General features: G+C 33.7%; 2 protein-coding genes across 2 annotated transcripts in view; both read right to left on the reverse strand.

Annotated features, from left to right (window-relative positions):
- Nucleotides 1–3,449: 3,449 nt before the first annotated feature.
- Nucleotides 3,450–9,376, reverse strand: LOC111390251 (ATP-dependent Clp protease proteolytic subunit-related protein 4, chloroplastic-like). The gene is made up of 7 exons (XM_023015263.1): nucleotides 9,049–9,376; nucleotides 7,940–8,143; nucleotides 5,279–5,334; nucleotides 4,678–4,804; nucleotides 4,364–4,441; nucleotides 3,993–4,106; nucleotides 3,450–3,910 (listed from the first exon to the last, which is right to left on the reverse strand). Exons 1-7 carry the CDS (start codon nucleotides 9,292–9,294, stop codon nucleotides 3,839–3,841), a joined length of 897 nt encoding a protein of 298 aa, XP_022871031.1. The 5' UTR covers nucleotides 9,295–9,376; the 3' UTR covers nucleotides 3,450–3,838.
- A 2,880-nt stretch (nucleotides 9,377–12,256) lies between these two features.
- The window catches only part of LOC111390252, a 56,280-nt gene continuing 55,695 nt past the window's right edge, over nucleotides 12,257–12,841 (reverse strand). Inside the window, exon 35 of the mRNA XM_023015264.1 lies at nucleotides 12,257–12,825. Coding sequence (XP_022871032.1) covers nucleotides 12,661–12,825 — 165 coding nt within the window. The 3' untranslated portion in view covers nucleotides 12,257–12,660. The remainder of the gene's footprint in view (nucleotides 12,826–12,841) is intronic.

A 12,841-nucleotide genomic window follows, 5' to 3' on the forward strand; every position in this document is an offset into this window, starting at 1 on the left:
GGCGAATTTGGGGAGGGGGGGGTTCAATCTTCTGTAGGTTAGTTTAGGTTGGGCGGGGGTTGGGGGTGAGATGAGGAAGAAGATGATTTTTTTAAGGTGGTCAAATTTACCTTTCTATTCTTTTAAGTTGGTCAAAAATTGGTCAAAATTTAATTTTATTGGTCAACTAACGATCAAACGGATGGAAACCGTCCATTTGGACCCCATGTGCATATTTTTGAAAGGTTTGGGACTGTGGTTGGCATAAACTAAAGGTTTGGGCAAAATCTGCTAATAAACGAAAGGTTTGGTACCTCGACTGCAATTTTCCCTTAAATTTATGAAATTCAAAGTGTTAAGGTATATCATTGCTAAAAAGTATCAAATGGTTTTTTTTCATAAAAAAGTGACATATCATATCCCTTTAAACCTATATTTATGTGGTATGACTAATTCTCAATTTTGTAAAAAGAGAGGACTATTAAACGAAAATGACAAAAATAAAAATCAAAAATTAAAAGGTGACAAATATTCAAAAAAGTGATAAAAACTCAAAAAATTGATAAAATCTAAAGAAAGTGACAAATTCAATTTTTGGACTTTTGGGCATAATTAATACGAGAATTTGCAGTTCTAATTAGTTTTAAAGATATTAATCTAATAAAACATTTTTTAGGGTAATGGGCCTAATTTCTCCTTAAAAAATTGCAAAAAACACAATATTCTAACTTGTGGTCATTATAGCGGTTCCTTCTGCTCCTAGAAAACGTCCGAAAAAACTTGCTACAAACTACCCAGCAGGTGCATTAAAAATATCACTAGAATATATACAAAGTAAACATATTCGTTGAGTACAAATATTTTATTATTTGAAATATTAGAATTTATGCTACTTCTCTTAATAATGATGACCTCTTTAGATGTAACCTCAATACCCAATAATCAAAATGTCGCAAGAGAACTTACATCTATGGTGAACAATAAATAGCATAAAAATTATTATGTCATTCTAATGAGACTTTTGCGCTCTCTTCTTCAAACAAATGGGGGCAACTTCTTTACAAAAAACATTAAGGATTTTCAAATTTTACTTTCTTAAGATTTTGCTTCATGGGTCTGTCTATTAAGTTCTGTCAGACCTTTGGAATAACTAACTTTATTATTAAGTAAAAAATGAATTAAATTTCAACTTAGAGGCATTGAGTTTTTGTATTCAAATATCACAACTGTCAAAATATCTAGTTTAATTAACATTGTCTTAGTCGCTCTATTCTTAATATAGGTCTATAAGTCACATTATCAACAACGTTCATTTTTCGATTTATTCTATTTCTTGGAGGGACGACTTTATTAAGATCTTTTTATTTTTAATAATTCCAAGTACATGAACCTCTTTTAAGATGTACATGAATCTTTTATAGAGTTATATGATCACTCAATTCTTTCAATCATTTGAAGAGCACTATCACTGTAATTTAAATATCTCTAGTACTCAGTTTCTTTTAATGTTTGGAATTTTTATCTATGAAACCTATTTGTTAGCTATAAAATTGTAACAACTCAAGCGAAAGGATGTAGACTTCATTACAATCAATAAAGCTGTTCAAAATGAAATGTTAGGAAAAGTAAAGACTTACAACATTCTCCATGACAGAACAATGGGAAATTAAGTTTTATTTAAAATAATGAGAATGTCTTTTCTAGAAAAATGTGACAGACATAATGAAAGATAATATTTAAATGAAGAATAAAGCTGTTTTGCCCGAAATTTTGACAGCATGGTTGACCGAACCTCACATTGCGCATGGGTCCCGCGTGAATTAAAAATGTCGACCCCCATATGTATGTTCGGTCATTCCTTATATTTGTGTAGCAAAACTCTTAAATGAATATGCATAGCAAAATGAGTATTTATTTGAAATTAGTAACGCAGTATCAAAATCACACAATAGACCTGAGTTTAAGCCTTGCTGTGACACCACTCATTTACGAGAAGTGCTAGTACGGTTAAACTTTGATTAAAAAAAATAATAATAAATAAATAAAATAAAATAAAATAAAATTGAACAATGTCTACGTGTGAAGAGATACATTTTATATGATTTAAGCCATTGTTTGATATAAATTAAAATATAAATTTTTATCAAAATAAAAAACAACATTTAATTTTGACCACATATTTTATGAGATTCATAACTTTTTAAACACACATTTTATCAACTTCTAATAAAATCTCTTTAAAAATTTGATTTTAATCCCATCAAACAGATGCTAAATAAATAAACTTCTTCTCTAACTACTTAAACATTTAGATTGACATTACATATGAGAGAGAAAGAGCATAACAATGGAAAATGATGCACCCCACTTTTGAACCCACCAGTGCTCTCTCTGGTGAACTTCAATATGCATCTCCTTTTGCTACACTTGTGCATTCAAGATGAATTACGTTATTTGTACAAATTAGGTTGACAAATTTGATTAAGAATAATGCTTGTAGTACATCGAGGTGTCCAACGGATGTCCAAAATGGACACCAGGCACCTCGGCCAATGCTAAGGAGAAATGGACACCCCGTTGGATACCGCAATGTACCAATAGCATAATTGGTTCAACAATTGGTTGTTCTTTTTGTGGGCACCTGATCTCATTATTTCAATTAGTTGATTCGACATTTTGTGAGAAGTGACGACAAGTGGAGGGTGGAAAGTTATTGATTTGACCATTTGAGTGATTCAGCACATATCTGCTTTTTGGTTTCTCAGTTAATAGTTGCTGGTTTGGTTGGTGGCATCATGTTTATAGTATTTTTTGGTATTGGGTGTTGTTATTTGTCGTTTCCCACTTGGGTTTATGCAGTTGATTAATCTAGCTGAACAAACTTTGTTGACAGAATTAGTTTACAATTCAAGTGTTGGTCACTGATTTCTATTGATTTCAAATACTATTTTTGAAATAATTGATTTAGATATTATCAACACATAATTTATAAGAACCTGACTATCTGTACACTTTCGTTGATAATATAGAATGAAACCTTTTTTTTTTTTTTTTTTTTTAAATTCCCACAATTCCACGGCAGCAAGAGAAATTTCATAGTCATCCTTTCGGTCAAAAAAGGTGTACAAATAACTTAATTCCCAATTGTATTTCAAGATCTAGAATTGGCAGATGCTCATTCAATTCCCGTTTTGTAACAATTTTTCATCCCAAAAAATCAATTTTTAACTGTTATTTCACTATTTTAACCATCCTTTTTTACTTCTTCTTCACAAATGGGACCGACTTTTCTCTCTAACGGGCAAAAATTCAATTCTTATAATTACTTCCAAACATGCTCAATAATTTATTGCCAGTATAGCGAGTATAGATTTAGAGCGCAAATGTTCACCAGAGGCATCAACTAACAATAATTAACCTCAGAATTGACTAAAGAAGTATAATATATACTCAATCTAACCAAGAAAGTGTAATTATCAAACAAGTTTACTTTTGAAACATCATCCTCTTACAGCATGGTGTCATGTATCTGGATATCAGAAAACAAAAACATTTGTAAAATTCAATTTTTTTATAAAATCTAAGATAAACACTCTGGCTCACTCTATCAATTCAGTACAATCAAATTTAGTACAGCTGCTGCAATATTGACAGACGTAGACAACAAATGAGTTGCTGAAAAGGGGGAAGAGCCTTCATATGATGAATTGCCTGTCAACACATTGTTACCCTAAAACTGTCGCATTAGATACTTCACCATATGCAACTGTTTCAAATAATTTACATGATCATGGCCACCAGGTAATAATGGGTATCACCCCTATTGCTGCTTTTTGGACTGATAAGAGTTTTGAGTCATTTAAATTAGTTGTGCTTTTTTCAGGTCGGACAGAGCTCCTCTATCTTCACTGCCCCTCTCGTTGTACAGAACCTTCGGATCATTGGGAAAATAATTGTAAGTTACATGATGAGCTCAAAGCCAAATTAATGTAAACCATTCTCAATAGAGGTACCTTGTCAATGATCCCATACTCAACTGCCTCGCTTGGACTAAAATATTTTGGACGCCTTATGTCTTCTTCAATCTGCTCAGGCGATTTTCCTATATGCTTCGAGTAGAGTTTAACCTTTGCAAATCAAAACATGAAATGTCCATAAGCATAGGTTCAGCTGTGCGTCAAGGATGTACATTACCATTTTCCCATGCAACTTCCAGTGTGAATGAGTTTGTCAGGGCAATATTATGATGACTATTCACATGCAAGCGTATACAGTTGGATTCAAAAGCATACAACGATAATACAAAACATGCCCGATTTCTGAATCTAGAAAACATGGAACTAAGAGGAGTGGAAACAATGGCCTAAATGATTGTTCACTTTACCAACTCAGCCTTCACATTTTTAACTTCTTTCCTCATAAGTTCAACATCCGATGCTTGACCTTGAAATCTTGCAATTGGCTGCAAGATTACACAGGCAATAGGTATTAATATTAAAACAAAACAAAGCAATATAACAAAAAGTCTAATGTTAATATCATGATATTTGTGCAACACTAGTTCCTAGAAACAGTAACTTCTATTTTGAGAGAATAAGTGTGCCTTGTAGGGGTGTGGATTGTTTGGAATTAAAGGCAGATTACTGAATATCAAGAACTTAACATGAGAGAAAAACATGCAGTATAGATAACAAGGACCTGCTTAATCATGATTGTTGACGATGGCAAGGCAGAACGGTTGCCCTTTGCGCCAGCAGCCAAAAGCAAGGCTGCTTCTCCCCAAGCATTTCCAACACACAGCGTGAAAATAGGTGGCTTGACATATCTTCATGCCAGTTCTCGTTAGTTACAATGAATAAAACGAAAGTGAATTCACACACTACAATGGTATGAAGCACACAATCAGCAAATCCAAAATGTCTATATTTCCATCATAGTCTTTAAAATAATTTTAACTGCATTGGAAAAAAATAGAGTTCACACGAATTTGTCAAATGCCATGATTGTAGAATCTAGTAAGTTGGAGATTTAGCTCAATCAAAAAAGTGACCTTGATAACTCATAGCAAGTAGAGGACACAATCTACCCTCGACTTGCTCGATTTCAGAAATAATAGTTAGTGCACAAAATTTCGGCTTTCACAAAATTAAAACATCCATTTTGATATTGATATCTTATGGTTTTGGCTAGAGTTTCAAAGTAGCTACACAAAGTACTATCTTGCAGCCCTGTCAAGCATTAAACAAAAATAAGGTACAACTTTAATAGCATTCTGATGTATGGCATAAAGATTTATAACCTCATAACATCATAAATTGCAAAAGCCTCCGTCTCATAGCCCAATTTTTCCCCACCCTGCAAAATTGTGAAAATTAAATAAAACTTTGAACAAGTCCACTTTAAATATGTTGATCATTTTATTTTTTATTTTTTGCAGAAGCTTCACATTAAAAGCTCATAGGAACGATGATTCGTGAATTTTGAGACTACACGTTTCTTAGTGCAATGCCCAGTTTTGTGGGTGGGGGGGGGGGGGGGGGGGCTTTAGAGCTTTACAAGCCAAATTTAACTGCATTTTCTGAACAAAAAATAGAAAGTAAAAAAGTAGTATTTTTAATAGTTGAAATGGACCAAATGGTTATACTCTTAACAGCAAATTATTCCAAAGCTCTGCCATCTAACCTATGTCTGCATCAATAACATGGACATCTGGCAGACGATGTTTCAATGCAGAAATTAATAACGGAGGGGAAATTAACCCAAAACATGAACTATGCTGAATCCCAAACAAAATTCAAGTTTAGTATATTAACTTCAAATGCATGCCAAAAATGGATTGGGTTTTGAGGAAACATCCCCACTTTGAACCTCAAACCTAGAAGGTTACATGGAAATCAAATACACGAAGCAAACAAGTACGATGCATAGTATTTATAACTGATGCTTAGATGACATATAGTGGCATAGCCAGCACCCGACGAGGTAGCGTGGCTGCCCGCGCTAGCTCCACCGGAATTTACAAGTATGGCCACGTAGTTGAAGATTTCAGAACTTGCTGCCATGGTCGTGAAGACAGTGAACTGGGAAAGAAAGAAGAATGGGGAAGATGATCGTTGGGCTTTTTTTCACTTAGGCCTTTTTTAGTTGGGCCTTTCCTAAATAAAAACTATGGCCCATTATTCATTACCCAATTCCTATAGTCATTTACGACATTTCTCAATTCACAACCACTGACCACAACTTCAAAAAGCTAAATGCCCAATTCCAAACCTGATGTTCTACTGTTGTTCCCAGTGTTGCCAAAAGTCTGAAGGTAATAATCTACTTTTAAATTGTTTGTGACTTCAAAGGATTTTGTGTAATTTGGGTTGATTTCATTATTTGGTTATTTCTGTGAAGGTAGAAAAAATTACTTGAATTGATTATACCAATTATGAATGCACAAAATGGTGTATGAGATCCAAGCTAAATTTGATAGATGGACTTCAGAGGTTTATATGATATGTTCAAATAGGTAAAGCAAAAATATGCGAAGAAAATAATTTCGAATGGAAACAATTGAATATCTTAAGCTTTGTTTTATGTTGATGTCTATTGTGATAGCTAATTGTCATGTGAATTAGACTCTGTTGGTTGGAACTTGGCTGTTATTGGAATTAGTGACTTGATGGAATAATCAGAAATGGTCACAACTAAAAATAGAAGCTTTTGGCATGAATTGTTACTCAATGTTTATGTTATATTCCTTGACAATGTGAAGGCATATATGTTCTACTCTGCATTGGCTGAAAAGTTCATTTATGTTGCACCTTTTGTAGGTGAGGAGAGCACGCTGCAAAATATGTTTTTGAGCACGCTTATTTGAACAGCAGAAAGAAGTGTCAACTGTGAGCAAAGCCAATATCATGAAGCTCGCCGATGGTTTATTTTTAGAATCTTGTCTAGAGGTTGCCATAAAATATCCTTGGATGAAGTACAATGAGATATCATGGATAACCGTTACAGGCAACTGGTTTCCAAGCCCAAGTAATTTGATGTCATGGTTGGTGCTTGGATTTCTCTTAGTTTTTTCTTGTGCTCTCTTAGACTTTTCTTAAAATGTTGCCATGCGTACAAATGTCAGACAGCTTAATGTCAATCCGCAGAAGAACATTTACCATGATTGTTGTTTTAGTGTATTTACATATAGATTGAAGAATTTTAAATATTATTTAATTAAATATTAACAAACGACATAGCTATTACGGTCGTTGACTATCAACGGTCAATGATCAACGTTTAATGGCCGCCCTAGCTGACTTCCAATCGTAGATCCCCCACTGATGACATGGGTAATACATAGATTTAGAAAAAGAAAGAGAACTACCAGCCAATTTGCCATTACTAAATTGAAACTAGCAATATTGATATGGTAAACATTGATCATATTTATGTATCTATGCTTATGATTTCTTTCAACTGAACAGAAGAAAATATATTCTGAGGCTGTATAGCATCAGTTTTACAATCATTGCATGGGGAATGGAAGAAAAGCTGTACCAGTTCAGGCGTAATGTTATTCTTAGTTACAAATCCTTACTCTGGAAGGGGGGGGTGGGGTGGGGGGAGGGCGAGAGAGAAATAAATTGGTTTCTACTCTTAAACTGCACAAGTTTTGAGCAATGACAGATAGCAAAGCCAGTGGGATACAAATTTATAAATGCTTTATAAATTCAGTCAAAGTCAAAGACACTTCAACCACACATTCATAACTACTACTCATTATTATCCACGTTCAAGGAATGCACTAGTATTCCTCTTTATAAACCATTTAGAAATTTGCCAAACGGAGGCTAAGTCATCCAAATATTGTATCCTTTTCCACCCAAAAAAATGACACAGAAAATGTCTTGTAAAGTACCAGGAGAAATATTTCATTAACAAAATTTGAAGCATCGTGCTTGTCATAATTAAGTCTAACCTTGGTTGTACCAGTGGAATTTATATAAAGATAAATTGGCTTTTCCTCATCTTCATACTGAAGGTAAAGAAATTCTGCAAGTATCAGTTCAGTGACAGATGGCACCAGAGACATGCCCAAGTAGACAATACGATTTTTATACAAATAAGATGCTAAATCTGGAGGAGGTTGCTCCCAGGCACTTCCTCTTGAGAAAGGGATAACCTGTTAACAGAATTTTACCCAACCAACATTCAAGATACTAATGAGAATGGTGGAAACATAAATCATTACAAATATGTAGTATATACTGTTAATGATTGCAATAACAGTCAAGTTAATTACCAAAGCAAGTAGTGGACTAAAAGAACTAGAAGCATAGACACATCGATGTTGGCATCTTAAACCAGACAGCCGACCACCATATAACAGAATTAAACAGGTTATATTCTCATGGGACAGTTGGAGAAGAATTGGTTTATGGCTTAGAAAGTAGATACACAATATGATGACACACAAAAAAACATAAAATAAAATTTAAACAATATGCTTATCAATAATTTACCCATAAGGATGACTTGAATTTAATGATAAAATATGCTGCTGTTTATGGAGTTCAATAAGTTAAACACGATGACAAAACAAAATAGTTGGCACAAACAGCAACTAGAAGCAAAACAAATAGTAGATGACCTAACAACAAGAGAGAATTGAAATTTACAATGGAACAGATGGTCAAGAATTAGCATAGAAAATGACCCAAAAAAAAAAGCTGGAATATGCATGAACCAAATTACCTACAAATATCTACTACCAAGTTTACTACATTCATTTGATATCTATATATCAAAATACTCCTTTAGTGAATTTTTGAACTACTTGTTCATTAATAAAATTAGAAATATTCCATATCAACAATATAATTAAATAAAAATCCATTCTTAAATAAAAATCCCCAAATCTTGTTTTCAATTCTAAATAACATCATCATATATTGTACATACAACAATTCTACATCATTACCATATGCCCAACAAAATTATAAAAGAAAAATGCATAATCCTCAAGCTCAACTCATAACAAAAACCCATATATAAAAAATCACGTGTAAGTGTATTGAGAAAGATTACCATGGTCACGACACCGCGTTTGCCACGAGAGTCAAATGAATAAGGATTGAGGGAGGTGGGTCGGATTTTGAGACCCGAAAAGCCCCCCAAGACGCTGCCACCCACGAAAGGAGAAAGAAAACTGGTGGATAAAGAGGCTCTGACAGATGACGGAGCAGATAAAATGGGGTTCCGATTCGGGCTTGAGGATACCAACTTAATTCGGGTCGTTGGAATCAAGTGGGAAGCCATTGTTGCTACTAACATAGTCAGATTCGGAGCTCAGAGTTGGGGGAGAGTGGCTTCAGTGGAGGATTGGAGGGGGTTTTGTGGCCTTTTGGAGAATTTATATTTCTCATTTAATGGAACAAATAATTAATAACATAATTGAACTGATGTTTTTATTTTAAATAAGTAATTTATAAAATAAATAATATTTTCGATTGTCAAGTTACTTCTTTCGAAGGTTAAGGTTGGATTTAAATTAAAAAAGATTACTTTTTTTACTTAGGCCCCGTTTGGGAGGAATTTTGAGAATTGATTTTTTGATCGTTAGAAGTAAAGTGGAGCCACCTGTGAAAGAAAAGGTCAAAAATTACGGCTGAAATAGTGAAAAAATGTCAAAAAATCAATTTTTTGAGATAAAAAATCCCTCCCAAATAGACTATTAAACTTTAGAAAAATGTAATGAGTCAAACATGCTTAGGCCTCGTTTGTTTTCCATTCGTTAGCTACAAAAATGAAAAATATGACCGTTATCTATCACATCAAGCCACCATATTTAACTTTTTCTCTTTTATGTGGGTCCTATAATGACTATATTTTTTATTCTCATTCTTATAAAAATGAGAATCAAACGGTGTCTTAGTATCAAAATACTAATAATAATAAGAAAAAGTTTAACCAACTCTCAAAAGAGTGTTTTTTCCACAAAACTTTTGAAAAGTCAAAAGCTTTTTCTTAAAACTAAGAAGTTGATTTGTAATTTTGAATAATTTTCTGAAAGTATTGTGTCCGACTAGAAATTCTTAAGAAATTATTTGAGGAGATTACATTTTACGATAAGTTATGTGGCGAGATGAGAAATCAAGCAATTATTCATTGAATTAGTAAATCCACTTCAACTGTCTTTCCTAACCATCTCTTGGTGTAATTCTTAACAATTTGGCAATATTAGAGTGTTTTGAAAGACGATAATTTCCATTCGTTATATTTGTATGGGACTTGTAGTGTATTTGACATTCGGATATCTAGTAAAGTATTCTTTTATTGTACCATGTTATGAGATGTACAAGTCGTGTATGATTATTAGGTTAGTTCACGTCAAACTTAAAAATAATTTTTGGATAGAAATTGTTATAGGGATGTTGAGCACTAGAAAATAGAAAGTTAGGGACAAGAATATCAAGAAATAAAAAGTTGAAACGAAGCAAATTAAATATATTCGGTACAATTAAGCACCACAAAAATTAAATAAAACACGTGAGAAATTTTAGTTGAATCAATTTTTACGTAATGTTGCAAACACTTTTGACATAGAATTTCCTTTCTACGTCTTCTTCTTCTTCTTCTTCTTCTTCTTGGGTTTTGAGGCTGATGCCATGCACCCGAAAAAGTTGGGCAATAAGAATTTCCATTTTCCTACATAAGTTGGAGTTCTTCCACTTTTTGGTTTTCTTGTAGTTTTAGCAGCAGGAGTAATCTGTTGAATGATAAGTTGACAGTAAGCAAAATTTGATTTAATCCTATTATTTTCCCAAACCGACAGAGTTTTTTTTATTGACATGTGTGATACATTGAATGTGACAGTATAATATAGTATTTGATAGGATTACGATAGTTTGGTACCTGAATCTTAGGAGAGCGTTTCATGCAAGTGATTGATGATGCCCCAGCTGAATGATTGGATTCTCGAAGGTGTTTTGTGTACTTAAGAAGCTCGGCTTTCCTATTGTATCCACCGTTATTATGAACATGAGTAGCTTGAGGGAAATGATCATAACGATGTTGGTGTTGGTATCGGTGGGTCCTCCTCGGCTTCTCTACGTATATGGCGACTAACACAGTTTTCCTTCCATAGCATGTTGTCTATTACAAAAAAAATTCTAAAGTATCATGACGTGATTGCAAAAATAATATAAAACTAGGGAAATTTTATCGGAAAAGAGCCAAGGACAAGCGAGTCGAGAGACTTGCCATCTTCTTCTATTCTATATGATTGATACGCGCATTCAAAGAATCGTAAGTAGCCTTTTTTTTCTTTCGTCATATATGTAGGGGGAAACGGGGAGTGAAATTTGATGGTGTTGCTCTTAAATATATAGGGGCATGGAGACTCGAGTAGATAAGAATTATTAGTTAATAAAGATTAAAAGGAATTATTCTATTTGGGGTCATTGTACTTTGATTCAATTTTCAATTAGGTCACTATATTTCAATTTGTGTCAACTGAATCATTATACTTTAATTTACACCACTTTAAACCACTTCATTCAATTCCATCACATTGTCTAACGTCAAACATTAATGTAGCCCTTAAATATTAACGATCGTCCTATTTGACCGTCAAAAAATGACACGATAAAAAAAAAAAAAAACCAACCTTCTGATTATATTCAATCAAAAAACAAGTTTTTCAATTGTATCACTTCTTCCATGTCTTTTTTTTACGGCCACACAACATGGACATTAGTATGTAACTGCTACATTAGTGTCTAATTTTAAACAATTTGAAGGAATTGCGTAAAACAACCTAAATTGAAATACAATTAAATTACAGTGATCCATTTGACACAAATTAAAGTTTAGTAACCCCATTAAAATTCATTCAAAGTACATTAACCACATATGTAATTATTCCATTAATAATGTAAATAGTTATGCAGGCCTAGCGACAACGCCAACATGTTCCTTGTTTGGATCGAAACCGTATAGTCACGATTGGTATATCATGTTCCAAATATGAAATCCAAAACATTGGGAGAGAAGATGCATAATCAATATTTGGTAAACAATGTAGTGCATTTTTTAGCCAAGGTCGGCCTTCTATTTTTCCTTTTTATTCTTTTTTTGGATGTAAAAGTCAAGTCAATGTCAATCATAGATGATGGAATCATCAAAGATTTGACATTTTTGAACTCTATCTGTAACTCACTAGAGGCCTTAGAAGGAAGTCTCTGAGCGAGCAGTGAACCTAAAACTGTCTATACACTGATAAGGGATGTATGGATTCTTGAGAAGAGAGGAGCCGTGGCGGTCCCACTTAAAAAATAATTTTTTGTTAATATAATGTTTGACAAGATAAGCAACTTCTAAGTAACTTTAAGCTAGTTTAATCAACTGATACAATCTCCTTGTCATACTTGCTACACTAGCGTTCATTCTCATCTCTGAAGAAAATAGCTCAAATGGTACAGTATCTGTCAACCAGTCCACCCAAGGAAGAGTCAAACATCCTGCTAAAACTAGGACCCTGATACAGGAAATGACAAAGAAACCTCCTATACCTGTGCTAGGATTGAAATTCTATGTCGATTTATAGTTATATGTTGAGAATCCCAGTGAAGAGGGAAGGTGTCACAGACTGTTCCTTCCCCTTGAATAGAATACAAACTCTCATTGGAAGTATAGAATTCAATGGGAGATTCGCTGCCGAGTGTATTCCCAGAGGGCAATGGCGCCGCTGACATGAACATTGAGTGACCTAACTACTCCTAGCTGTGGAATTTCAACGCAAGCATCCAGCATGTGGATTATCTCTACAGGGATTCCCTCCTTTTCCCGGCCAAGGACTAATACCTGCCAGAATTGACAA

The sequence above is a fragment of the Olea europaea genome, unplaced genomic scaffold (assembly GCF_002742605.1).
Source record: "Olea europaea var. sylvestris unplaced genomic scaffold, O_europaea_v1 scaffold664, whole genome shotgun sequence".
In the NCBI taxonomy this organism is placed as follows: domain Eukaryota; kingdom Viridiplantae; phylum Streptophyta; class Magnoliopsida; order Lamiales; family Oleaceae; genus Olea; species Olea europaea.